The sequence below is a fragment of the Camelina sativa genome, chromosome 6 (assembly GCF_030686135.1).
Source record: "Camelina sativa cultivar CO46 ecotype springtype chromosome 6, ASM3068613v1".
Taxonomy (NCBI): Eukaryota; Viridiplantae; Streptophyta; class Magnoliopsida; order Brassicales; family Brassicaceae; genus Camelina; species Camelina sativa.
The window spans coordinates 1,522,649-1,550,098 of record NC_141885.1 but is presented as its reverse complement, the minus strand read 5'-3'; the positions used below and the strand labels follow the sequence as shown (position 1 = coordinate 1,550,098).

Below are 27,450 nucleotides of genomic sequence, written 5' to 3'. Positions count from 1 at the left end.
TTCACTTCTACCTCTATTCTCAGCCTTATCCTTGACATACAACCCTTCAGCCTGACCTTTGATACTTTTCTTTACCGACCCAAATTCTAATTCCTTAGAGTAAATGGCAGCAGTGACCTCATCTAGAGACAATATAGACTTACCAGAGCTATATTTCAAAGTATCTTTTAACTGGTCGAAAGGTCTAGGTAGTGACATAAGCAATAGTATAGCTTGATCCTCATCAGAGATAACTACATTAAGGTTATCTAGATCTGCAACTATGTGAAGGAACTCATCTATGTTACCTTCAATAGACAGATTTTCAGACATCTTGAAGCCGTAGAGCTTCTGCTTCAGATAGATCCGGTTTGGGAGAGCTTTGGACATGTACAGCTTGTCCAACACGTTCAACATCGCTGCAGCAGATGTTTCCTTCTTGATCTTCCTCAAAACCCTATCCGTAACACTTAACACAATGGTGCTTCTAGCTTTTCTTTTCTTCTCTTCGAATGCTTCACCTTTCTCACGTTCTTCTTTGTCATCCTCGGTTGACTCTTTCGAGTCTTTACCCTCCTCACCAGCTGTCTCAGATTCTTTGAGGGCAGCACTCAAACCCAGCATATCCAGGTGAGCCAAAAGCTTTTCTTTCCACATCGTGTAGTCTCCACGACCATCAAACTTTTCAACCTCGATTCTCACCCCAGACATGGTTCAGTGTTGAGTAACTCTTCAGAACCACAAAACAGGGAACCACGGCTCTGATACCAATTTGTTGAGACTCCTTAACCCCAAAGGCGTCGACTTTCCTTGGGAGAAGACCAAACAAACCAAGACAAAAGAGGAAACTTGCTCTGTTCTAGCAGAACTTCAGAACAGAGGAATCAATGTTTGATGCAGAGGAAGAACAGAGAGAGAAAGAGGATGAGTTGCAGAAAAAAGAAAGGTAACCGAGAGAACACAAGCGTGTTTGGTAACCCAGTTCACTCCCAAAAGGGCAGCTACGTCTGGGCCGAGTCACAGCTCGGAATCCACTAAAGTCTGAGATTGTGTTTTGCAAGATAGAGTTTACAAGTGACCGCCTAATACCCTTCACTAGTACTTAGACTCACTCTGTAGAACTCTCCCTCAAAAAGGACCAAAAAAAGTTCACACGTTTTTCTCTCCTTCTTACAATCTCGAATGTTCTCTCTAACACACTCTAACTCTCTCTCTATGTAAGCCTCTATTTATAACCATATAAGCTAGGGCTTCCTTGTGTTAAGACAAGTCGCTTTCCTTGCAATCCGTATTGCCGGTTGCAGTCTTGAAACACGCTTTGTCGAAGTCAAAGCCAAGATGTCCAAATCACTTCTGGGCACATACAGACAAACTGTCCTTATGGCTGAACCACTGCAAATTCTTTTTCGTCGGTTCCCCATGAATGTGGTCCCAAAGAAGTAAGCTTAACCTGGATTTGATTTACTTCACCATGGTTAGCTTCCAACGGACATATTGCTTAGACATTCAAATACTAGCTTGGTGCTCGAAGTCTTCATCTTCACATCTTTTATTACTTCTTGAAAATAACAAAGAAGTAATGACTTAGAAGAGAGTTCATTTTTCAATCCTATGGTTAGGAATGATTGGTGCGATTAGTACAAATTAATCCGTTTGCGTATTGGGCTCTGTTTTTGTGACCATTACTAGTAGTTTTTTTATTTTGTAACAATGTGGACAGAAAAAAATAAATAGAATTCACCGTATACCAAAACTGGTAATTATTTTGTATAGTACTACATTGTTATTAACCCCTAAAATAGTGTGATTTACTCTATTAACGGTTTGGTCTATTTCACTAGCAAAATCCATTCAAAGCCTATATAGTTTTAAGTTCCAATGTATATTTAAACTTCCGCTAATATTTTCTTGTTTTGTTCGGTTCAAAACTGGTAATTATATGTTTTCTAAGTAGCCCAACACTTATAAATCACTTCCACCATTGTATTTCCTATAAATTTTAGTGAATACGCAACAACTTTACTAGGCCTAATCAACTTTATTTTTTTCAAGTTGATCATCTAAAATATAGTATGTTTTTGGTCACCGAGTCAGTGTACTTGCTATATCAACTTGAGTCAGATATATTATTAAAATCGTGCATAGTAAACTACTAGTTATTAATAAAGGATTTAGGCATTTAGCTAAACACTTTCCCTTATAAGAACCATCACGGATCTTAACACGCTTACCAAATCCAATATTAACGGTCATTTCCATCGCCACTGTGTCGGGGCTTATCGTTGTTTGCTATGCACTTTTACTCTCCAGCGGTAATTAGAGAGATCAGTCGCTTCGTTACAGCGTCGTGATTGAAGGTGGAACGACGGTGAGCAGGATCCACGTGTATACATACGAGGTTGAGTCCGGTAAACCCGTTTCAGAGTTTAGAGTAGAGGGTTACTATAATGAGAAGTTGCATCCGGGTCTATCTAGAGCTGTCAAATGGTCCTGGACCATTTGGGCGAGTCCATCTGGACATTCTTTTGCATGGGCCAAAATTGGACAGTCCCAAATGGACAATCGTCTAAAAAGTGTCCATGTCCATTAAGACCATTTCCAAATGGTCATGACCATGGACAGCCCATGTTTTTTTTCTATTGTTATTCATTTATAAAATCTGAATTTTATTTTTGTTATTTTATTTTATAAAATCTGAATTTTACTTTTGTTGTTATTCACTTATAAAATCTAAGTTTTATTTTTGTTATTTTCTTTTATAAAATCTGAATTTAGAGTTTTATTTTTGTTATTTTCTTTTATAAAATCTGAACTTTATTTTGTTATTTCTTTTATAAAATCTGATTTCTTTTTGTTATTTCTCTTTTAAAATTATGAGTTTGGTGGAAAAATTACGTAATTACATTTTCTCCTCAAAACCAAAATTAGAGAATCCACATTTGTTGCCTAAACCGTAAAATTGCATTTTCCCGCAAAAACCGTAAAATTGCGTTTCCCGCAAAAACCGTAAAATTGTGTTTTCCCGCCAAAAACGTAAAATTATGTTTTCCCGCCAAACCCGTAAAATTGCATTTTCTCGCCAAAACCGTAAAACTGTTTTTCCCGCCAAAACCGTAAAATTATGTTTTCCCGCCATAACCGTAAAACTGTGTTTTCCCGCCAAAATCGTAAAATTTTGTTTTCCCGCCAAAATCGTAAAATCATTTTTCCACCAATACAATAATTTATCTGTTTTATGAAAAAAAATTATAAATGTATTTCATGAAAATAAAAATTTATAAATGTAAAATATAATAATTTAAAATTATTTAGTTATAAATGGAATTTCTCATAAAAATATTTTTTAAATAAAAACATGTTAATTTTGGTAAATGGCAATCCCATTGTCCATCTGGTTAAACCCATATGGTCCATGGACAAAAATGGTTAAATGTCCAAATAGACCATTTATTTTTTGGTCTGACCATGGTCCGCCCATATGTATATGGACATGGGCATGTCCACGGGCGGCCCGCCTAATTGACAGCTATAGGTCTATCGGCGTACGCTGATGATCCTGATGGAGCAAGTATATCATTGAAGAAGCTGGTGGATACGGCGAAAGGGAGGATTCCGAAAAGAATGTGGAAAAGAGACTCAAGTAAGGTTAATGGCGATGGCGGGGAAGAGATTGCTTAAAAAACCTGTCCAAGAAAAGTTTCTCAAAGCTACTAGAGGAGTTCTTGAATCTTCTGGTTTCATGTTTCGAGATGAATGGGCCTCTATTACCTCTGGTGAGTATTCAAAACCATTACTTCATCCTTTTGTTCAAGTGAATTTGACTACGATCAAGCTCATAAGATCGATGTATAAATGTTTCAATCTTACAATTTCAGCATCTGAGGAAGATGTAAATGCTTGGGTTGTTGCAAACCTTGCCTTGGGTTCACTTGGTGGTGATCCTCTTAATATAAGAACTGTTGTCAAGGTGATTGAAGCATCCCTGGGATCGGAGAATGTGTTTGCCCAAGGCCAGGCCAAAGAAAGCAACCAAGGCATTAATGCCTATGTGTTGGTTACTGTTTTGATTTTGATTTCGGTTGTAGTAATTTCTCTAAGAAATTAGAGACGGGAGTATTGTATAACGAAACAATTTACAATTACTATACATATGTTTCTATCTACGAAGATGACCGTTCACCAAAAATCTCCACAAGAACATTTACCATCTTCGAAATGGTGAAACCTTTGAACATCTCTAAGAACAACTCTCCTACCAAACATAAGAGATATTAACTTAGCTGCATTGTGACAATCTCTACACACTCTAAGATTCTTCACGACCCGAATCGTTGTCCCTGCAGGAGTATTCAACAATCCAAACGTTATCGCAAGCTTTTCACTGTGATATCTAAGTGTAATCTCCTTCTCTTGAGCACTCATATCGGCGTGAACCACCATTGATGTATCGGGAACATAGCCTGCAAGCTTTAGCTCTTTCACCATTTCATCTAATGCTCTGTGAAGCTTTGTGGTTGCAGACTTCACACCATCCCCTGAGAAAAACTCATGAACTACATTGTTAACCTCTATGGAACTGACACCAGGAACTTTAACCGCTTTTCGATCCTTCATCACCTTTCTTAGAGAATCTACATATTCCCATTTCTTGTTTCTTGCGTACAGATTTGATAAGATCACGTAATCACCACCGTGAGAGTCATCTAACTCAAAGATCCTTTCGCTAACCTTTTCAGCTAGCTCCACATTGTTATGACTGCTACAAGCAGATAGGAGAATCCTCCATAACAACGGAGTTGGCCTTATTGGGAGCCTATCAATGAATCCATACGCATCATCTAATCTTCCAGCTCTACCAAGAAGATCTACCATAGAACCATAATGTTTAATACTCGGAACAATCCTAAATTCGTGAACCATCCGTGAAAAATACTCATCCCCTTCTTCCACTAGACCTGTGTGGCTGCAAGCGTTTAACAGACCGAGAAATGTGATCTCATCAGGCTGAACATTTTCAGATCTCATTCTCTCAAACAATAACATGGATTTCTCAGCTTTACCATGATTCGCATAAGCTACAATCATCGCTGACCAAGCTTGAGTATCCTTATACCTCATCTTTTCAAACAGAGACACGGCATCATCCAAGCTACCACATTTCGCAAACATATCTATCAAAGCCGTGTTTACTTTCACGTACTTACAAAACCCGTGTTTCTTAGCATACTCATGTATCCATTTCCCTAAATCTAACGATCCCAACAGAGCACAAGAAGACAGAACACTAAGAAGGGTAATCTCATTCGGCTTCAAGTTCTTACCTTGCATTTCACGGAACAAGGATAAAGCCTCGTTCGGTCTGTTTCTTCTCGAGTAACCCGTGATCATAGCATTGAAACAAACAACGCACGGTTCAACAATCCGATCAAAGACGCAACGAGCAGCATCCACATCTTCACACTCAGTGTACATATTGATAAGCGTAGGACAAACATATACATTATCATCAAGCCCTAGTTTCATCGACACACAATGCAATTGTCTACCTTCTTCGAACGCCTTCGCTACTGCACAAGCTTTGAGAAGAGACGGGAAAGTGTAGTTATCAGGTAAAAGATCATCTCCCAAGATCTCAGCAAAGAGACTAAACGCTGCAAGAGGAGTCGTTGAGCGAGAATACCCACGAGCCATTGAATTAAAAACCACGATTTCTGGTTCAGACATTGCGTCGAACAGGTGGCGTGCGTATGACATTGAAGACTCCGTTGGAGACTCAGTGCAGAAATTTATCAGCTTTGTGACGAATGAGACATCTCCGTGTAGATCTGATTTGATCGCGTAAGCTTGAATTTGCATCAGCTCTCTTAGAGAACTGCATCTTGAAATTAGAAGAATCGGGTTTGGTGGATTCACAGTGTAATGCTTAGTGAATGTTTCTGTGTGGGAGAGTGATGATAGTAGTGAAGCAGAAGATATCGCCATTAAAGCTCTGAACTTGAGCTTCTCATTTACAAATCTTGAAGATAACGATAAGCTTCCTGTGTCGTGATCATGACCCGATTGCAAAATTAATGAACAAATAACCCGACCCGACTTGACCGACCCGGTTCATAATTTAATACCAATTTTAAGTGCTACCGTCCGGTTAAGCCTTTATAACAGAATTCGAACCGAATATCCAAAATCTCGATTCGGTTTAGTTTGGTTCGGTTATTTATTCCAGGGCTAATTTAATTCTTCGGTTTGTAATTTAGTATCAATTCTAAGGTCCTACCGATCGGTTAAGCCTTATAACCGAATAGAATACCCAAAATTACGGTTCGGTTCGGTTAATAATAATAGGGCTACTATAAAACTCGTAAAAGGCGCTACAACGACCAATTTATTTTGCAATTTAATTTTTGCTTTTAATCTTCTTTTTTTATTTTTTATATTTTTTTCCACAATACCGAGAACGACATCGGAGACTTGAAAGGCGGCGACGAGCTTCAACGGCGCTGGTTCACGGCGGCCCTCTCAATCTCCATTATTCTCGGTTGAATAAGAAAAAAGCTTCAGAAAAAGAAGGAAAAAATTCGAAAAAAATCACGAGAAAATATATTAATTTTGGTTTCCTTTTTTTATTTTTTTTTAATTTCCATATTTTGATTTTGAAATCAGATCTTATGATTCATTGTTCTTCGTTCTCGTGGCGGTTTGTGAATTGTTGATGCGACGATCGCATGCCCGTTTTAGGGTGAAGAGTAGTAGTAAATCAGATATGGATCCAATTAAGTTCCATATCCGTTCTGGGAACCACCGACCATCGTCTTCTTCCTCGACTTACACGTTTACGAAACCTAATTCGAAACACGCGAAATCGAATCTCATGTTAACCGTTGCTTCTATATCTGTACTGTTGGGGTTTCTCTTTCTTTGTTACTCAATTTTGTTCTCCGGCGGTAATCGTTTAGGGTCGCTTCGTTACAGCGTTGTGATCGACGGCGGAAGTACAGGGACGAGAATTCATGTGTTTGGGTACCGGGTTGAGTCGGGTAAACCCGTTTTTGAATTCAGTGGAGCGAATTACGCTAGTTTGAAGTTGCATCCGGGTTTGTCGGCGTTTGCTGATGATCCTGATGGGGCGAGTGCGTCGTTGACGGAGCTGGTTGAGTTTGCGAAAGGGAAGGTTCCTAAGGGTATGTGGATGGAGACTGAAGTACGGTTAATGGCGACGGCGGGAATGAGATTGCTTGAGTTACCTGTTCAGGAAAAGATTCTGAGAGTTACCAGAAGAGTTCTTAAATCTTCTGGGTTCTTGTTTCGAGATGAATGGGCTTCTGTTATCTCTGGTGAGTTTTAAAAATCTATTCTTTTAGTTCAAGTTAGTCTTTTTATCTAATGCCATTGTTCAAACCATAAGAGTTGTATCAGCTCATCAGCAATTAGGGGTGCTAATCATTGGATATTATATTTCCAGGATCTGACGAAGGTGTATATGCTTGGGTGGTTGCAAACTTTGCTCTCGGTTCACTTGGAGGTGATCCTCTTAAAACAACCGGAATTGTTGAACTTGGCGGGGCTTCTGCACAGGTTTCGTTTTGTTAGCTTAAATTCATTATTGAGGGGATTTAAACGATTTGTGGAACTTACTAAGAAGACGGTGACCATTGTATTTTCTTTCAGGTGACATTTGTGTCAAATGAGCCAATGCCTGCTGAATTCTCACGTACAATATCATTTGGAAATGTTTCATACAATCTCTACAGTCACAGCTTCCTTCATTTTGGGCAGGTATATTCTTTCGTGCAGTATATGTGTTTGGAATTGGTTTTACAAGCTTATAGTAGTTAGTTTAATCCTTTGAAGTTTGTTTAGTGGAAACTTAATCCAGTTGACCAAACAATTGTCTCCTTAACTGTTGTTTCTGTTAATTTGTTTCTCTTTCTGAAATCTTAAGAAGGACGGATTTGATCTTTTGGCAATGTCCTTATTAACCATCTTCCCATTGCAGAATGCTGCTCATGATAAGTTATGGGGTTCGCTTCTCTCAAGAGACCATAATTCAGGTTAGCTGTTGATGATTGTATAAGTCTAAATGTCTAATTGATGGATCATTAAATTACCAATTTAAGTTTTCTAAAAATATCAGATCACGTCTTCAAGTCAAATAGCAAAGTCTCTTTTCCTTCTCACTCATTTATTGTTTCATTTCTTGCAGCTGTTGAACCTACACGGGAAAGAATATTTACAGACCCTTGTGCTCCAAAAGGGTACAGCCTCGACACAAACACACAGAAGCATTTATCTGGACTTTTAGCTTTGGAAAACGGATTCTCAGATTCTTTTCATGCTGGGGGTAATTACTCAGAGTGTCGATCTGCTGCACGAACAATCTTGCAAGAAGGAAATGGTAGAATATTAATTGATACCTCTGGATTTACTTTCACTGGATCATTTTCCTTGTTGTCTTCAATAGATACATATTTCTTCGTTTGAGTGCAGAGAAATGCTCGTATCAGCATTGTTCTATTGGATCAGCTTTCACGCCTAAGATACAGGGAAAATTTTTAGCTACAGAAAATTTCTTTCACACCTCTAAGGTACGTTGTTTTCTGATATCAGATTCTTGCTCGTAGTGTATATAACCCCCATAGACCTACAACGCAATGTCCATCCATGTTATGTTTGGAGAATGTTATGAACAAGGTCTTTGTTTCTTGTACCAGTTTTTCGGGTTAGGAGAAAAAGCGTGGTTGTCTAATATGATTTCAGCTGGAGAGAGATTCTGTGGTGAAGATTGGTCGAAGTTGAGAGTAAAAGACCCATCACTCAGGGACGAGGATCTTCTACGGTATTGTTTCTCATCAGCATATATTGTGTCATTGCTTCATGATACTTTGGGCATTCCTCTTGATGATGAAAGGTACGTAAATTCAAGAACTCTGACCTTAGACTGATTTATAATTCTCGTAAACACGGCTCGATCCGAATCTTGTTTCTCTTTATTTGGCAGAATCCAGTTTGCGATTCAAGTAGGAGATATACCCCTCGATTGGGCTTTAGGTGCATTCATTCTACAGACTGCAACAGAGACATCTCAACATGCAGCCATTGGTAGTCACCATTGGTTCTATGATCTGTTCAGTAATAACTCGAAGACGCTTCGCTATGTCATAGGGATACCGATACTTTTGACAGTTTTGGTATATCTGGTATCTAAGTGGAGAAAACCGCAGCTGAAAACAATTTACGACCTTGAGAAAGGCCGGTACATAGTCACCCGGATTAGATGATCTTGGTTTTGAAACTGTTTTTGTGCAAGAGTCTTCTTGCCTCTCAAAGAGCTTGTGATTGTGAAGTTTCTTCATCTTCTATAGTGAGTGATCAAGGGAGCAAGCTTCTGAGTTATTTATATGATCAACGGCTTAGAAATTTTCTAATTTGCTTGGAAGCATTGGGGGGGGGGGGGGGGGGGGGGGGGGGTCAGTAGAGCAAATACGTTTATTACATGGGGTGGGATGCGTGATTTCGATTGTTTTAGAAGGGTCCTCTATGCAACGAGTCTGTTTAGATAAATTACTACTTACTACCATTTGTATTATCAAAATTATAATTAAAATTCGATAATATAAGTTTTCTTTTCATACCTCAACTTTTGGAATCATTGGGGGGGGGGGGGGGGGGGGGGGGGGGGTCAGTAGAGCAAATACGTTTATTACATGGGGTGGGATGCGTGATTTCGATTGTTTTAGAAGGGTCCTCTATGCAACGAGTCTGTTTAGATAAATTACTACTTACTACCATTTGTATTATCAAAATTATAATTAAAATTCGATAATATAAGTTTTCTTTTCATACCTCAACTTTTGGAATCATTCAAGTCTTCCAATTGCTTTTTTTTTATTTTTTTGTTTCATGTACAGATGTAGTAATTTAAATCGTTTAATTTCCGAGTTTTAAAAAGTAGTTGACATGTTTACGTGTCTAAACTAATCATCTTTTTTATTCGTTTGACAAAAAAACTTTGTCATATATAGTTGTATTTTATCTGATTATAATAAATCTGTAAAGTTGTTAAGTTACTTCCATGACTCATGCACCTAATAATGCGTACTGTACTAAATTTTTTTTATCTTACACGACAATTATTCTCCCACTTTAATAACTATATCATAACCTATAGATATATGTATTCAATAATTCATCTAATTGAACAACTAGATCATGTTATAAAAAAAATGAATAAAAAAAAAAAAAAAAAAGATTACAACCATTATTGTGTTAATAAAAAAAAAAAAAAAAACAAGCAAGAATGTTAATCCTGTACAGGGAACATGTCGTTAACGTGACAGCGCGGCAAAGTAAAGATAATACCGAAATTACCCTTAAGAAAGCAGTATAATTACATGTAGTCAACGGCCATCAACTTTTTCTGTATTTCTCACACGTCGTTGTTTTCTATATTGATGATTCTCTCATCAGGGCTAATATAAAAAAGCGAATTCTCTCTTCTGCTCGATTTGCGGGAAAAATCATCTCTCTGAAGAAAATTTCGATCTGCCTCAGGAAAAAAATCATTTTCTCTGTGGTTTATGTTTCTCCAGATTCTCTGATTCCTAAATCAGAGACGACACAGCCAACGCTATAAACCAACATTTCTTCAGGTGATGATTGATTTGATTTCTCTTCGATTCCGTTGAATCTCAAATCCGAGTTTCGAATCGTTTTTTCTCTGATTCATATCTCCGATTTTGTTTCCCCGTTGATCTTTGTGTACCGCCGGGATCTAATTCGATTTTAGATTTCGTATGGTTCTGACTTCGTTAGGGTTTTCGGTTTTGTTTTTGGAAGGAAACAATGATAACTGAGAGTAGTGCCGTTGTGGTAAATGTTGATGGATTGATGCGTCCTACTCCTCCACCGGAGGTTAGATCATCAGAGTCGCATCTTGTTAATAATAATAATGACAAGGCGATTGATATCTCTGGTGAGAATGAACCGCTTATTGCTTCCGCGGAATGTCGTATTTGTTCGGATGATTCTCCTATTGAGAATCTTGAGTCTCCTTGTGCTTGCAGTGGCAGCCTCAAGGTTACTACCTACTATTCTGATCCCATTTATGTATTGATGTTCTTTTTTCTAATGATGATGATGAGCTGATAGTTTTGAGCAATGGCTTTGTTTCAGTACGCTCATAGGAAATGTGTTCAGCGTTGGTGTAATGAAAAAGGAAACATTCTTTGCGAGATTTGTCATCAGGTATGTATGTTGTTACCTTTTTTAGTAGAAATGCTCTATGTAGATGTTTCCCATGTAACTCTGATAGGTCTTTAACTTCTCTTACTTAGCCTTACCAACCTGGATATACTGCTCCACCACCTCCTGTTCAGCCTGAAGAAACCACTATTGATATCGGGTACGGTTACTTTCATGTGTTTCTGCTTCTATCTTGTCAGATTTTTATGTTTCTGACTTGTGCATATGTGCGTTGCAGTGGAGGATGGACAATCTCAGGTTTGGATTTGCATGATCCTCGTCTCCTTGCCATTGCAGAAGCTGAACGTCGGTATTTAGAGACTGAATATGTGGAATATACTGATTCAAATGCCAGCGGAGCTGCGTTTTGTCGTTCAGCTGCTCTAATAGTAAGCCGTTAAGCTTTTTTTTGGCAAATTTCTAACAAGTGTAACAACTCGTCGCTTATGATAACCCCAAGCACACACTTTTTCTTTGGCAGTTGATGGCTCTTCTTCTCTTACGACATGCACTGACTATAACAGACGATGCTGATGGAGAAGAAGATGACCCATCTTCTATACTATCTGTAAGCGGATTGAAGCTTCTTCTTTTCTATATTTTGGTCTCAGAGCAATTCATGCTTAATAGTAACAACAAAACCACAAAATCATCTGTTTCTTATTGTAGCTTGTCTTGCTCCGAGCTGCTGGATTTCTTCTTCCATGCTATATCATGGCTTGGGCCATCAGTATTCTACAACGGCGAAGACAAAGACAGGTTAGTATTAAGAACTCGTCCACGGTTCTGTCCGGATAAATTCTTTTCTTTTATCTGTTGTAAGAATCAAACTAAATTACGGGTTTTGACTTAATGCAACCCGACTGAACAGGAAGCTGCAGCTTTGGCTACACAGTTTGCGTTGGTGCTTCAGTCAGGGCAGCCTAGAACAGTTCACTTCACGGTATCACCAGTCTCACCATCATCCTCCATCGCTCATGCAACTACATCTACACAACAACAGGATGACGATCCTGTCTAATGTACTACTCTGATCTAATATCGCGAGTATGGAGCCATTTACAAGGTACGATGTGAATGAAATGAAGAGTTTGATTGCCTGTAAATTTAGAATGCTGTCAGCGTAAAGGATTGAAATCATTTGAGTTCTTGTAAGGTTAGATCTCATTCCAGAGGAGTTCATTCATTTTATCTGTAGCTAAAAATGTCGATATTTTAATGTTTCTTGCAAAAGTTTTTGCATAAAGTTGTAAATTCTGTTTTACAATTTTTTTTTCTCAAATATTGACTTAAAATTTGAGTGTATTTTTATATAAATGGATATAAATAAGGAAGAACACACGAGACATATTACAACAAAATTTGGACTAATTGGATTTATAAAGTTACAAATATTTCTACGTAACATATTACAACAAAAATTTATGAACAAGGTGTTAGCGTATGAATCATCTTGATTTGTTAGTGTATGAATCATCTTGTTCTTCACCAACATTCTCACCATCACAACAGTTGTCACATGTCATAAAAGGTGGAGTTAGATATAAAACCTGATCTATCCTTTTCTCAATCCAAGCCAATCTCCTCTCAAAGTTCAACACACCTCTATGCATATTCCTCACATCAACCTCAACAACCTTAGCACAAGCCCGCAAAAGAATGTAGTAATCCGCGTGAGCCGCATATATCAATGCTCCATCTTCCTTTTTCCTCACATATAGAAGATAGTCTAGTCTCTTTATCTTCACACGAGGTGGTATGTAACAGAACAAGTTCTCTCCCATGTCTGTAGTTAGTCTTTTCATCGCTCTCTCCTTTAATGTCTCCTCTTGATGATGGTTCTCTGGTGATGATGAAACTTGTTGTTCCGAAGATAGATCAATATCCATTGATACACTTTCGTTACTCCTTGAAGGACTACTACCATCTATAGAAAGTTGGTTAAGTGATAGATCATCTTCCCTATCTCTTCCCCTCTTGGATGGAGTCCTAAACCGATCTAATTCCTACATCAATGCATGTAAAAGAGACAGTTTATATGCAACCTTTAAAGAACTAATTTCTTCAGATTATTCTAATAAGAATCTGAACATAATTAATATAAGCAGATTCTTACCTCGTCATTTGGATAACTATTCCACAAGTTATCAACAGTTCTGTATGTATCATTAGGTAAATCTTCTTCTAAACCAGCGAAGAACTCGTTTTTCCCAATTGATAAATATGACAACAGATCCCTCTCGGATTCAAGGGTTTCTGAAGCAGCGACCTCATAATATTTCGCTTCAAGGTTCTTCAGAAGCTCCTCGGTATCAAATTTGGTTGCCTTCGTGACATCTGATGACTCTGCAGCAGCCAAATTTGTCTCTGAAACCTCCTCCTCATCATGAACTGAAGAATCAAACTCTTCAGAAACGAGATCCTCCTCACTAGCATTAACTAACCCTAAACTCCGTTCCCATACACCAAAGCCATTGATGTTATAAAGCATCCGTATAGCTACAATCAGTATAGACATGACACACACACGGGTAGGAAGCTTCAGCTCGTTCTTAGATAGATATAACTCTGGAGGCATTGACCAGTTCTGTATAAGACGCACCACGTCAAGAATCTTATCCTCAGGAATAGACAAACGCTTTAGATAGTTTGAAGCTATACCAAAGAAATTCACAGGAGGCAAAGGTAAACCTATAAAATCAGCAATCAAAGCAGCTCGTGATTCTAACATCTGAGCAGAAAGAATCTGAAAAGGCCTAGCCATTATGCTCGTTTTCACAGGACACGCAGCTGATCGCTCTCCCATTTTCTCACGAATCTCGAGAAAACAAGACAAATACGGAAGCTTTCCTTCCCGTGCCCATCTCACAATGTCCGTGGGTAGAACAGTCGCTCCCGCTTTGTGACAAGCAAGGAAAGATATCGCCAAAGATCTCGATAAAGGCAGAGTCTTTTTAAGCATACCAACCCATATCGTCACTGCTCTTTTACCATCTAAGTTACGAGGCTCGGCTCTGTATGTTTTAGGCCGCTTAGCATCTTTTAACTCACCACCTGCGAGACACCAAAAAAGAATGAGAGGTAGTAACAAACAAAATCACACAAAACAATAGAGAACTCTTCTTCTTGATGCTAGATTTGGAATGAACCCAACATCAAGTATGAAACTTTACCATCTTCTGATTGACGCTCGGAGTCACGAATGGCGTTATCAGCCCAATCATCATCGTAGACGCCAGAGAGAGCCACGTAACGTAAACAGATAGGTCCAACCAAACCAATAATCAAAAGAGTGACATTGAACTTGTCAACCAAAGCATCACACTGAGAAGTAACCATCATCAGAAAAGCTTTAACATATCTATCTCTAGCCTCATCGTAATAATCTTCATAGCTCAAAGGCTCTGCTCCAAAATCCCCAGGCTCATCCTCGGGATAACTCTCAGGCTCTCTCTTCACTTCACGGAACAAATCCTTCTTCTCGATTCCGGATTTGGGAACTTGGCTCAAGGATTCGAGATGAGATCGAAACTGAGAGTAAAGCATAGTTTCCTGTGTGTAACGAGGCTGTGAAGGAGTGATTAGGTGTGGTATAATACGGCGATGTAAGTTGTTATACATTGCGCCTTGGGTATCTCCACCTTCACCGATGAGATCTCCGTCGTCGACGCCGGTTTGGATCATATCATCAACCATAACACCGCATCGTTGGCAATAGAAAAACCCGTCTTCTCCTTCGTCAAAGGCTTCGTTGTCGCACTCCTTGCAGATGATCGTAGTCATTGTAATCGAAAGGAATTAGAAAGAGAACAAAAGGAAGAAACTTTGCGAGGGATAAAGGAAACCCTAAATTAGATTGATGAAGGAGACGACGAAGAAGAAAGAGAAAAATTGCGTTCAAGAGTTTTGCGGCGAAACTTGGCTTCGGGCGTTTAGGATTTGGCGGCGGAGGAGCAGGTGATTAGGGGTTTTGATATTGGTAATATTGCAAAAAAGGCCCTCAAGTTTTCTCTGTTTTTAACATTTACCCTTAACCAGCAAAACCGTGAAGCAGAGTCCGTCCTTTGATAAACACTAAAGTTATCTTCAGCTCCCTTCTTGGTTTAGTTCGATGCTTAGGATTTTAGGTTTCATATTATTTTATTTTTTTTTGTCAACAAATGCTCCATTAATTTAAGTTACAAGGTTAATGGTACTCATCTCTAAAAAAGTATAATATAACCAACTAACTTATAAAAAAGGAAAAGAAAACACGGTATGCTGCTAAAACAAGTACACAACATTCGGATCAAACTACAACAAAAGAGATAAAAAGCTTGAAAGCGGCTAGAGTACAAGCAACATAAGCTACGATAAGTACTAAGATAAAAAGGTAGTAGAACCATAGAGATAGGCCATATGAAATGACGAGAAACCGACCAAGACCAAATCACTGGCCGCAGAACGACAATTTGCCACACTAGAATACAAAGATTCCGACGGGTTTTTAAAAAAGGATTTTAGGTTCATATTGTGGTAAGATTCTCTTAGTTTTCGATCTCTATCATAAACAGATATGAGAGTTTTATGCTGAATGGTTATTTTGTTGCATGTCCTATCACTCCTATTGTGAGTAAATATGATTCACATGTGCTTAGATTAGTGAATCAGAAACATTTTGTGTCCTGTTGCTTTGAATATTTCTCACTATTTGTGTAATCTTCTTTCATTCTAGAGTCCTTCAAACTCTCCTATATATATAGAATCTTTTGTTAGCATTTGCTCACCACGAGTTTGACTCAAAACCATGACTTTGGACAATAATTTTGAAAGGATTATACAATTCTCAATTATGGATTTATATTCCAATAGACCCTTAACCATGCTTAAATAATGAAAAGATCATTACTCATTCGTTTCAATCAGAATCATAATAGTCAATAGAATCTTCATCAACACCAACATCAACGGTAGTACCAACGTTCAAGTATAAAACTTTACCATCTTCTGATTGACGCGAATTGATTTCAAGTTTGTCTGTTGAATCTAAGAGCTGTGGTTTAGTTCCTCAAGGTCTGTCTTGTTGATGTTACGATCGGTCACAATTAGAATGTTTAGTTAGGCAAAATGGGGGTCGAAATGATCTTTATTAATCGGTGTCGGGGCACAAAAAGGATGGGCTACAAAGTGAGCTAGACGAGCTAAAATAGCGAGAAAGCAAGGTGAAGGACGAGCTGCGAGCTCGTCAATTCTAAGCTTTGAACGAGGGAGTCAATTCTTCTAATCCGTTTCCTTTCCTTTTTTTTGGCGATCCCCTTTTACGGACGTCGTACGCCCGTATTTATGGGGAATTGTATCGGTTCGTCCGTCAAAAAGACCAAAATAGCCTTCTCTTCTTTAAAGTTTATTTGGGCCTTTTCTGAGCTAGGCTTTTTGTTGGGGTGAGGATCTACCCCTAACATGTCCTTTTCTCAATTTCTCTCTCTGTCTCTGTTACATCTCAGAATATCAATGTTTCGTTGTTTTCGATTGAAGAATGAGGACTTGTTAAATGTTCTATATATCAAGAAGATTCACTATTTCTGTTGTTTCTCAGTGTTTGCAACTGTATCTTTTTATCATTGGATGTTGTTGTTGCTTCCTTGCGTGCCAGTTTTAGTCATTTGGGTTGTTAATATGGCAGTAAGTTTCATCATGCTTACACTTTCAAACCGTGGTGATCAGTTCTTAATAGGGAAAGTATATTTCTATCTGATTAACGTAGCTGTAACAGGAGCCTGATAGATTGTGTTACCTTTGCTTTTTGGTATCCCCTTTTCAGTTATGATGTACGTGTTTTTAATCCCTGCTTTTTTTGTCTTGCCTACTTTTAGATTGTCGGATTGTTGTTACCTGATCAAATGAAATGTCTACTTGTGATTGGAACTGTTATATTTATTGTCTTATGGTCGGTTTATCACTATAGCAGCTCTAGTTTCATGGTTACTACCTGGTTACGTTTACTAAATTGGCATAATTCATCAGAGCTAGTTAGTAATTTGTCAATGACTCTGGCATCACTCTTTATCTTTTATCTGAAACTGCAGGTATTTCTATGCCTTTATGACAGTATTTCAACTTTCAACAAGTTTGGGGGAGGATAAAGACATGAAATGTAAACAAAACTCAGGGTTGTATCGTTCTTGTCATCTCATATTGAATTCTTAAGGTCCTGTATTTAGAACAGGTCTCTCACAATCTCTGTTTTAATTCTTTCAGTTTTGACTTGTCTTTTCCCTTCTTTTAATGGATCAATAGAAATTAAATGATTAGTGCTATGTTGATGGCAAAATGTTAACTTTTTCATTGCAATGTCTGATCTTAAACATATGGATCATGTCGATCATCAGACCCTTCTTTAAATTGACATGATCCATACATTGTGAAAAGTAGAAGAAAAATGAATTTTGGGTCTTTTGGGAAGTGTGAGGATGCTTCTTCTTCATCTTCTGCTTCTCCTTCGACACGAGAGACATCATCAGAGATTAAAGCGAGTAAATGGGAAAAGGAACAGGAGAGTTTGAAGCCAAAAGATCTCTTGTCCTTCTTCATCTTGATATTGGAAGCGAATATGTCGAAAGAAGTGGGGATTATCAGAAACGCCAGAGCTTGGATTATCACAAACATGGCAGCATTTGTCAGTACTTCCGTCCACGAAGCCATTTGAGGGTTTTTCTAAATCGTTAGCCGTTATTGCAAATTAACAATGAACAACATGGATTATCGTTTTCAAGTCTTTTAGCCATTATTTTTATAATTTTGAATTGAGTGTACGTTTTTCCAATTACATAAAACAAGCCTTTGGCCCTTTGCTCTTGCTTTTTAGTAAAAACGTAGTACGTGTTATAATGATTTGGACATATAAATTTGTTTTTCCTCTTTATCATGAGAAAAGATTTGCTTTGTAGTAAGAAAACGTGTTATACAGACCAAGTTTGCTTCATCAGGTCACAAGTCTTTCCAAATAATCAACAAACTATACTATTAAAAATATACTAAATTTTTTAAGAAATTTGAAAATTACACTCAATATTATAGTTATTTGAAAACTACACATTAAAAATAGACAGATGTACCTTTTATTAAAAATTATTTTAACAATTAAATAAAAATAATAAAGAAATAAAAACTAAATTTAAATTTTAAAGTAATTCAAATTTAAAAATAAATTACTTTTTAAAATTCGAAATAAATTATTAATAAATATAAATTATAACAAAAATGTATTTATTGTATTTTAAATAATGATTACATAAATCAATTTTTTTTCTTAAAATTTTGAGTAAAGAAAAAGAATTTAAATATTTTTGTTGAATTTAAAATAAATAATTCATGATTATACAATTTTTAATATATATATATATATATATATATATATCAATGTTTTAGACTTATTTTAATCAATGTTGATTTATTTGTAATGTCGACTTTTTGAACAATCGTTTTGTTTTTCTACTTTTGTTGACTTAATTATCTTTGCCATCGACTTATATTAAAACAGTTGACTTATGTTATGGCTAGTGGATTTATAACATAGTCGATTTTTTTAACTGTTGACTTATTTTTTTATTTATCGATTTATATATTTTTCTGTTGATTTGTTTATTCATTATTGACTGATTACATTTTACATTGATTTATTTATAGGGTCGATATCTTGAATGGTTGATTTAAGTTTAATTTTTGTCGACTGATTTATTTTTCCTTGGATTTATTTTAACATTGTTGACTTTTTTATCGTTTGATTGTTTTTTTACATAGTTGATTTTTGATGATGTTGACTTATTTGTTTTGTTTGTTGACTTATAATTTTTTTTCGTCGAATCGTTTGGTCTTAGTAGACTTATTTCATTTTACGTTGACTTAATAATATATTTGAATTTTTGAACTGTCGACTTATATTTTATTCCTGCTGATTTATGTTTTTTTTTATTGACTTATATTAAAAAAAGCCGACTTCTTTTTTTTTATTAATTGATTTGTTACATAGTCGATTTTTTTGAATTGTTGATTTACTTTCTAAAAGCTCACAATATTTGATTATATTATTAAAATTAATAATTTTTAAAATAAATTAAAATTATGTAAGTTATACTCAAATTTTCATTAATATATTTAATATATCAAAATATTTATTTATTTTTCAAAAAAATTTATTGATTGAAAAAAATTAAAGGATTATTAGTGAATTATATATATATATATATATAATTATCTGAAATTTGACCAAACATAAATCCATAAATAATAATTCAAATTAATTTAATTTAATTTTATATAATAAAATTTTGAAATTAGATTACTAAATAATACTAGATATTTTAATTATTACTTAAGGGCATATTTTGTTTATTTTATCTGAATTTTAATCTTTTAGTTATTGATTTTCTTAAGACAGTTAACAAAATTTCAAATATCTAGTTTAGGCAATGTTTTTAGAAATAATTTTGTCTAATGAATTAGTTTAGATATATTGTGTTTATTTTTACTTTTTAAATTAATTTTTAGTTAAAGACAAAATAGTCATTTTATAGAAGAGCATTCACAGAAGATTTATTTTATCTTTAAGAAGAGCGACATTTTATAGAAGATTGTTATAGTGTGTTGTCGATGTGTCTTCAGTTAAATTTTATGGGAAAATTGTAAATTTCCATAGGAGATTGTACTGGTTTTGTCGATGTGTCACTACACGTACGATTGAATTTTATGATAGGTTAGTTGTTCATCGGAAAACAACAAGTTAATGTTGGTAAGATAGTTCGACCACTGGATGGATATAGCACACAACTTCACATCTTCCCATAAGACGACTGGATCACATCAAGACAAGCATGACAGATTTCAGACATAAGCTTCTCTAATAATCAAATATGAACCAACACCGACAAGACACTCATTTTACACTAGTCAGAGAAGACATACTTTGCTCTTTCAACAATGTGAACACCAAACATAATTTAATCTTTACAGTAAATAAAACACACCAAACAAAAATAAACACTGTAGTAACACTCACACTGCATGTAAGTAAATGTTTTCTAATCAAGATCAATTGCCACAAATAAATGTGTAGTTGTGATCTTTGAATATAGGAAACAAGACCCTACCAAATATTAAAATTAACACCAGCTCAGTATTCCACGGAAATTTGACTGACTAAGCGAAAAAGCATTAGTATATAGCAAGTTAAAAAAAAGCTTAAACTTAGCAGTCAACTCTAACTTCTAAGAGCTCAAACAATAGAAGCAGAGACATAAGACTGATCAGAAAGTGAGTGCAAGCAAACTTTACATGATGATGATTGCAACAGGAATAACATCTAAACCTGCATCCACCTCTGGCTGAATCCCATATAACCAAGGTCAGACCATAACAAGAATAGGACCAAGAAAGAATAAGTAACATGAAATACACTCAAATCAGATGCCATAAGATTTACAAAACTAAAAGAACTCATGCATTATTCAGCTTCAACCGTAGCAAGCAGGCTATGTGAGACACGTTTCAGATCAAGATAGATAGCTTTAAATCACTATCTTACGAGAGCAGATGTACCTATTTCTAAAAATTAGGTTAAAGAGACAAATTCACAATAAAATAAAAAGAACCAACATAAATGATAGAAACACACAATATCATAAAAATGAACAATACAGCCAAATTGTGGACATCATCACTTCGAAATTGCAAACAAACAACGGTATACAACAACAATAACAAGAAGACAACCAATACAGCCAAAAATGCAAAAGAGAATTCAAACATAAGCTTCTCTAAGAATCAACTAAGACAATTAAGATGTTTGATTTTCAAACGTGTATACCACGTTTTAATTGTATTTGTTTGAACATCTATATAATGAATCTTTCAAACATAAGTGAAGATATGTGTGAGAATTTTATCTTTTCAACAAACAATAACGAACTAAGAAAAACCAGAGTTACATGACTAGGATAAGAAAAATGAACAAAAACAGCCAAACTGTAGACATTTTCATCACTAGGAAATCCCAAACAAACAAGGGCATACAACAATAACAAGAAGACAACCAACACAGCTGATAATGCAAAAGAGACAAAAACCGAGAAAGTAACTAACAGCAAGATGGTTTCATCAATACATGATGCAAAGGGTAACCCAATATTTTAAATTGGATTAAGGAATCACAGTGAGACAATGCACTCTAAATCCAAACATGCAAACCTTTATCGCTGCACACAACTTCCTATCTTTCCATAAGGCAAATGGATCACATCAAGAAAAGCCTGACAGATTTCAGACATAAGCTTCTCTAAGAATGAAATATGAACCAACAGAGACAACACTTATTGTACTAATCATTCTACACTAGTCAGCGAATACATAGTTTGCTTTTTCAACAATGTGCACACCAAATATAATTTAATCAAAATAAAGATGTCAAGCACAACCAGCTATACGATCTTCCAGAATAATCTGAATTATCACATAGTCACTTACACGGTAACACGGCTACACTTAGAGAAAACACACAAAAAAAAGAAACTATAGTAACACTCACACGGCATGTAAATAAATGATTTTCTAATCAAGCTTGGTTGTCACAATTAAATATATGCAAGTTGTATACAGGAAACAAGATCCTACCAAGACAAACAATTGTAGACATGTCATCACTGGGAAAACCCAAACAAACAAGGGTGTATACAACAATAACAAGACAACCAACAAACACAGCTTAAAAATGCAAAAGAGATTTCAGATATAAGCTTCCCTAAGAATCAAATATGAACCAACACAAACAAAAAACACTCATTGTAATAATCATTCCACACTAGTTAGAGAAAAAATAGTTTGCTCTTTCAACAATGTAAACATCATATATAAATTAATCAAAATAGAAATGACAACCCCAACCAGCTATACGATCTTCAAAAATAAAATTCGAGTCACCTAGTCATCTACATGGTAACACGGCTACACTTGAAGAAAACAGACAAAAGCCCCGACAACTGCATGCAAACTGCAAAGGGAGCTAAAGAATAACCTTAAACTCTTATGACGATCTTCAGAAACCCGAGAACAACTGCATGCGAAGAAAGATAAAAAGGCGATGTTAGAAGACCTATGTAAGTTTGTTTGCTACTTGTCGAGAATGGGTACACACGGTAATGAATTTTATAAACAACAGAAAATATTAAACTTAAGAAATAGAAATTCACATACCTGATTTTCAGACGTAGAATATCAAGAAATTCACATACCTCAGTTTAGATGTAAGCGTGATCACGCATGGATGTCATACTTCTGCAACCCAAGCAGTTTAAAGATTTGGGACTGCTTCATTTGCTAATCAGAGATCACGACCAGGAACAATCAAAGAGGTAATTTAGATTACCTCAACAACCGAGGCATTTGCTTTTAGCACCAGGTGACAAGGAACCTGAATGCATTATAGAGACAGGGACAACCAAACCGATAGGGACAAGGACAAGGAGAGAGGTAATTTAAATTACCTCAGCCAAACCGAGGCATTTGTTTTCTTTGCTCAGGTGACTAGAAACCCGAATACATTAAGGGACAGGGGCAATTAAACCGATAGGGACAGGGACAAGCAGAGAGGTAATTTAAATTACCTCAGCCAAACCGAGGCATTTGTTTTCTTTGCTCAGGTGACGAGAAACCCGTATGCATTCAAAGGGACAGGGACAATCATACCGATAGGGACAGGCGACTAGGAACCAGATACATTCAAGGGACAGGGACAAGCAGAGAGGTAATTTATATTACCTCAAATAAACCGAGGCATTTGTTTCTTTGCTCAGGTGACTAGAAACCCGAATACATTCAAGGGACAGGGGCAATTAAACCGATAGGACAGGGACAGGCAGAGAGGTAATTTAAACCGAGGCATTTGTTTTCTTTGCTCAGGTGACGAGAAACCCGTATGCATTCAAGGGACAGGGACAATCATACCGATAGGGACAGGGACAAGCTGAGAGGTAATTTAAATTACCTCAGCTAAACCGAGGCATTTGTTTCTTTGCTCAGGCGACTAGGAACCTGATACATTCAAGAGACAGGGACAAGCAGAGAGGTAATTTATATTACCTCAAATAAACCGAGGCATTTGTTTCTTTGCTCAGGTGACAATCATACCGATAGGGACAGGGACAAGCTGAGAGGTAATTTAAATTACCTCAGCTAAACCGAGGCATTTGTTTCTTTGCTCAGGCGACTAGGAACCTGATACATTCAAGGGACAGGGACAAGCAGAGAGGTAATTTAAATTACCTCAAATAAACCGAGGCATTTGTTTCTTTGCTCAGGTGACTAGGAGCCCGAATACATTCAAGGGACAGGGACAATTAAACCCATAGGGACAGGGACAAGCAAAGAGGTAATTTAAATTACCTCAGCCAAACCGAGGCATTTGTTTTCTTTGCTCAGGTGACGAGAAACCCGTATGCATTCAATGGACAGGGACAATCATACCGATAGGGACAGGGACAAGCTGAGAGATAATTTAAAATTACCTCAGCTAAACCGAGGCATTTGTTTCTTTGCTCAGGCGACTAGGAACCTGATACATTCAAGGGACAGGGACAAGCAGAGAGGTAATTTAAATTACCTCAAATAAACCGAGGCATTTGTTTCTTTGCTCAGGTGACTAGGAGCCCGAATACATTCAAGGGACAGGGATAATTAAACCCATAGGGACAGGGACAAGCAAAGAGGTAATTTAAATTACCTCAGCCAAACCGAGGCATTTGTTTTCTTTGCTCAGGTGACGAGAAACCCGTATGCATTCAATGGACAGGGACAATCATACCGATAGGGACAGGGACAAGCTGAGAGATAATTTAAAATTACCTCAGCTAAACCGAGGCATTTGTTTCTTTGCTCAGGCGACTAGGAACCTGATACATTCAAGGGACAGGGGCAAGCAGAGAGGTAATTTAAATTACCTCAAATAAACCGAGGCATTTGTTTCTTTGCTCAGGTGACTAGAAACCCGAATACATTCAAGGGACATTTACAATTTAACCGATAGGGACAGGGACAAGCAGAGAGGTAATTTAAATTACCTCAGCCAAACCGAGGCATTTGTTTCTTTGCTCAGGTGACTAGGAACCCATATGCATTCCAGAGACAGTAGGGACAGGGTCAAGCAAAGAGGTAATTTATATTACCTCAGCCAAACCGAGGCATTTGTATTTTCAGGTGACTAGGAACCCCCATGCATTCAAGGGACAGGGACAAGTAGAGAGGTAATTTAAATTACCTCAGCCAAACCGAGGCATTTGTAGTTTTTGCTCAGGTGACTAGGGACAAGGACAAGCAGAGACAAGACAAAGAGTATTGCATACCAATACATATGAATTGTAGTTATGACTAGCTAGCTCATCATATGAGTGAACGTGAGACTAGTTAATTGGCAAGCAATCAAAAACGTACGATAGACAAGATAAAACCAAACCTATAAGGAACACAGAAACACACAAAACTATAGGCAGAGTAAACGATTTTGAAACCCAATAGACGTAAAATTGAAAACCAATAACCGAAAATACTAAAATCAAAGAAAGTAAGATTTTTGTTTTAAAACCATAATTATAACCTAACGCCACAGAAACAATGTAGGAGTATTGAGTAGCATCAAAGTCAAACCATACCTTTCGATAACCATTAGGCTTCCCAATAGCTTTTGTCCTGATTTCCAGTAACGAGATTATCTGATATCGAAGCTGAAGCTAACGCCCCTCCACGGAATCCAAAATTTTCACTGGCTGACTCCAAATCATGAAACTTTGAAGTGGCTGTTTCCACAGATTGCTTAAGATAAGTTTCTCAATCGAAAACTAAGAAGTGGACTTTATTTGTGCATCAAACATAAAAAGATCGCCACAACTTACTGTATCTTTTTCCCAACAAAACCAAATCATCTCTGGGAAACGCCTGATCCTGAAAACCAAAACCAGTTAAAATATTTCCAAATTAGGACTTAATCATGAGGTAAAAAGTAATCACAGTGGAGCTATACTCACCATCATCCACAACCTTGACAGAGCACGAAACAACACAACGAAGATAGAAGAAACCTCAATATATAGAGATCAATCAGAAGAAATCGAAGTACAAGGGGAGAATTTGATTTTTGGACCTTGGTCGCACCAGCATCGAGACTGTTGAACCACGGGTTCCTAATAATTCCAGAACGCATGGAGTGATGAACACCCTCGGGCAAAGGCTTGATCAACTTCATCCCCCGAATGAAACACGGAGAAACAAAAACCCTAAAACCCAAAATTTTCAAGAAGCAATTCCGGCGGATATCAATTATTGGAGATTGCGAAGCTATTTATCGCGATTAGACCCACACAAAAAAAAAAAAAAAAAAAACCCTAACGACAATCAAATCGAACTTACCTAGAGATGGCGATTTCATGGGAACTGGGAAGTGGTTGATCGTCGCTAAAGGATGAAAAGAACAAAACAGAGTCAGTCAATACAATCGAAATTGAAAACCCTAAAACGGGAAAAAATCAAAAAAGGCAAAGAAAGATCTAGAAACTCATATAAAAATAAGCGAAGAGAACTTATCTAGAGACTGTGGATCTCTCCTCGCAAGAGATTGATTGATTCTTCTCTTGAACTTGATTTCGTCGGGAGTGAATCAACAAATCGCCTCTCTCAAGGAAGAAGACGATGAGAGCAGAGAGAACTTTAATTTAATTAGATTTACCAAGGGAGCGTCGGGTCGGGTCGGGTGTTAAAATAATACTCTCTCTCTCTCTCTCTCTCTCTCTCTAAGCCTTTAAAACGGTGCCGTTTGGTTGTTTATCGTACGTACCATATACAATATAGCCGTTGGAAAATATTGAGATTCGGAATTGGAAAATAACCGTTGTAAAAGCCTCACAGAAGTTAAATAAAAATACTCAAAAGTTCTTTTTTGTATATTGCACAGTTGGCTTTTTTTTACAACGGTTATTTTCCAATATGCTTGAACCCATTGCAATTGTGACCCAAAAAGGAAAGATAAATGATTTGCTTGTCATTTAAGATCACAAATAAAAACATATGACATTGTAGTTTTTGTCAAGTACTCACAGTCACAGTGTAAATGCTCAAAGAGTGATCCGTTTGGAGCATATTCAAATATCAAGATCCCGGTGAAAGGTTCCTTTTCCTCACAGTTCGCGAGCAGGTTTTACAAAATTCTTGTTAAATTGGGTCAATCAACACCACCCATGTCTCCACCTTCACCGATTAAATCTCCGTCGTCGACGCCGGTTTGAATTATATCATCAGCCATAACACCGCATCGTTGGCAGTAGAAGAACCCGTCGTCTCCTTCGTCAAAGGCTTCGTTGTCGCGATCCTTGCAGATCATTGTAGTCATTGTAATTGAAAGGACTTAGAAAGAGAAAAAAAGGAAGAAACTTTGCGAGGGATAAAGGAAACCCTAAATTAGATTAGATTGATGAAGGAGAAGACGAAGATTTGTGTTCAAAAAAGTTTTGCGGCGAAACTTGGCTTCGGGCGTTTAGGATTTGGCGGCGGAGGAGCAGGTAATTAGGGGTTTTGATATTGGTAATATTGCAAAAATGGCCCTCAAATTTTCTCTGTTTTAAAAATGTACCCTTTACCAGCAAAATCCTGAAGCAGAGTCCGTCCTTAACTGGGCATTAACAGAATTTAGACTTTTAGGCTGAATGGTTATTTTGTTGCATGTCCTATTGGGATGTGGTGATGGCATCCATGGATCCTGTCAGGTTCTCACGGCGCAATCTCCATTACCCTATCAGCCTTAATTAATGTTGCATAATGTGAGTGGAAGTTGACAAAGTTGTAAGCATGACATGACCTTTTTTCCTTTTTTTTTTTTTTTTTTTTAAGTTTATGATGGGGAAATGTTTTGTTTGATTGATTAAGGAAGTTGCTACCAAGTATTCAACATGAGAAAGAGGCATATTTATTGACTACAAAAATCGATGATTGGCCGCATGTACTTGATTTGAGTAAAGATGATTCACATGTTCTTAGATTAGTGAATCAGAAACATTTTTGTGTCCGGTTGCTTTGAATATTTCTCACTATTTGTGTAACCTTCTTTCATTGTAGAGTCCTCTCCTATATAGTATCTTGTTAGCATTTGCTTACTGCGAGTTTGTCTCAAAACCATCACTTTAGACAATAATTTTGAAGGGATTATACAATCCTCAATTATGG

The 27,450-nt window shown here is 36.9% G+C and overlaps 5 protein-coding genes, 1 long non-coding RNA gene and 1 pseudogene across 11 annotated transcripts; 3 read left to right on the top strand and 4 right to left on the bottom strand.

Moving 5' to 3' along the window:
- The first annotated feature begins 3,492 nt into the window (after window positions 1-3,492).
- LOC147942120 (putative apyrase 6) lies at window positions 3,493-5,985 on the top strand. Its single transcript, XM_087453193.1, has 2 exons — window positions 3,493-3,752; window positions 3,855-5,985. Exons 1-2 carry the CDS (start codon window positions 3,629-3,631, stop codon window positions 4,082-4,084), a joined length of 354 nt encoding a protein of 117 aa, XP_087309319.1. The 5' UTR covers window positions 3,493-3,628; the 3' UTR covers window positions 4,085-5,985.
- Window positions 4,059-6,032, bottom strand: LOC104790068 (pentatricopeptide repeat-containing protein At2g02980, chloroplastic pseudogene; annotated as a pseudogene). Its single transcript, XR_015559147.1, has one exon. The product of XR_015559147.1 is annotated as a pentatricopeptide repeat-containing protein At2g02980, chloroplastic pseudogene (transcript).
- Window positions 6,033-6,358: 326 nt separating this feature from the next.
- LOC104790066 (putative apyrase 6) lies at window positions 6,359-9,613 on the top strand. Its single transcript, XM_010515764.2, has 8 exons — window positions 6,359-7,310; window positions 7,439-7,551; window positions 7,645-7,752; window positions 7,973-8,027; window positions 8,180-8,371; window positions 8,464-8,561; window positions 8,688-8,884; window positions 8,975-9,613. Exons 1-8 carry the CDS (start codon window positions 6,689-6,691, stop codon window positions 9,252-9,254), a joined length of 1,665 nt encoding a protein of 554 aa, XP_010514066.1. The 5' UTR covers window positions 6,359-6,688; the 3' UTR covers window positions 9,255-9,613.
- Window positions 9,614-10,395: 782 nt separating this feature from the next.
- Window positions 10,396-12,578, top strand: LOC104790065 (uncharacterized). The gene is made up of 8 exons (XM_010515763.3): window positions 10,396-10,625; window positions 10,813-11,052; window positions 11,149-11,220; window positions 11,310-11,377; window positions 11,456-11,606; window positions 11,699-11,785; window positions 11,887-11,976; window positions 12,089-12,578. The coding sequence occupies exons 2-8, from the start codon at window positions 10,819-10,821 to the stop codon at window positions 12,236-12,238; spliced, it is 852 nt and encodes a 283-aa protein (XP_010514065.2). The 5' UTR covers window positions 10,396-10,625; window positions 10,813-10,818; the 3' UTR covers window positions 12,239-12,578.
- On the bottom strand, window positions 12,566-15,269 carry LOC104790064 (TATA box-binding protein-associated factor RNA polymerase I subunit B). Of its 2 annotated transcripts, XR_015560251.1 has the most exons (4): window positions 14,391-15,158; window positions 13,909-14,271; window positions 13,334-13,804; window positions 12,566-13,223 (listed from the first exon to the last, which is right to left on the bottom strand). XR_015560251.1 is itself a non-coding variant. In XM_010515762.2 (3 exons), exons 1-3 carry the CDS (start codon window positions 14,998-15,000, stop codon window positions 12,666-12,668), a joined length of 2,106 nt encoding a protein of 701 aa, XP_010514064.2. In that variant the 5' UTR covers window positions 15,001-15,269; the 3' UTR covers window positions 12,566-12,665. The 2 variants fall into 2 exon arrangements, 1 of the variants encoding a protein (XP_010514064.2); XM_010515762.2 differs by having other exon boundaries at window positions 13,334-14,271; window positions 14,391-15,269.
- A 2,222-nt stretch (window positions 15,270-17,491) lies between these two features.
- On the bottom strand, window positions 17,492-18,154 carry LOC109133436 (uncharacterized). Its single transcript, XM_019246551.2, has one exon. The coding sequence runs from the start codon at window positions 17,896-17,898 to the stop codon at window positions 17,557-17,559; it is 342 nt and encodes a 113-aa protein (XP_019102096.1). The 5' UTR covers window positions 17,899-18,154; the 3' UTR covers window positions 17,492-17,556.
- Window positions 18,155-22,029: 3,875 nt separating this feature from the next.
- Window positions 22,030-25,934, bottom strand: LOC104790063 (uncharacterized). 4 transcript variants are annotated; one of them, XR_015559321.1, is made up of 6 exons: window positions 25,645-25,934; window positions 25,379-25,511; window positions 25,263-25,275; window positions 25,131-25,179; window positions 22,479-25,034; window positions 22,030-22,300 (listed from the first exon to the last, which is right to left on the bottom strand). It is a non-coding gene; the product is annotated as an uncharacterized LOC104790063 (long non-coding RNA). The 4 variants fall into 4 exon arrangements; XR_015559322.1 differs by having other exon boundaries at window positions 22,030-22,521; window positions 22,613-25,034; XR_768616.3 differs by having other exon boundaries at window positions 24,891-25,034.
- Window positions 25,935-27,450: the final 1,516 nt, after the last annotated feature.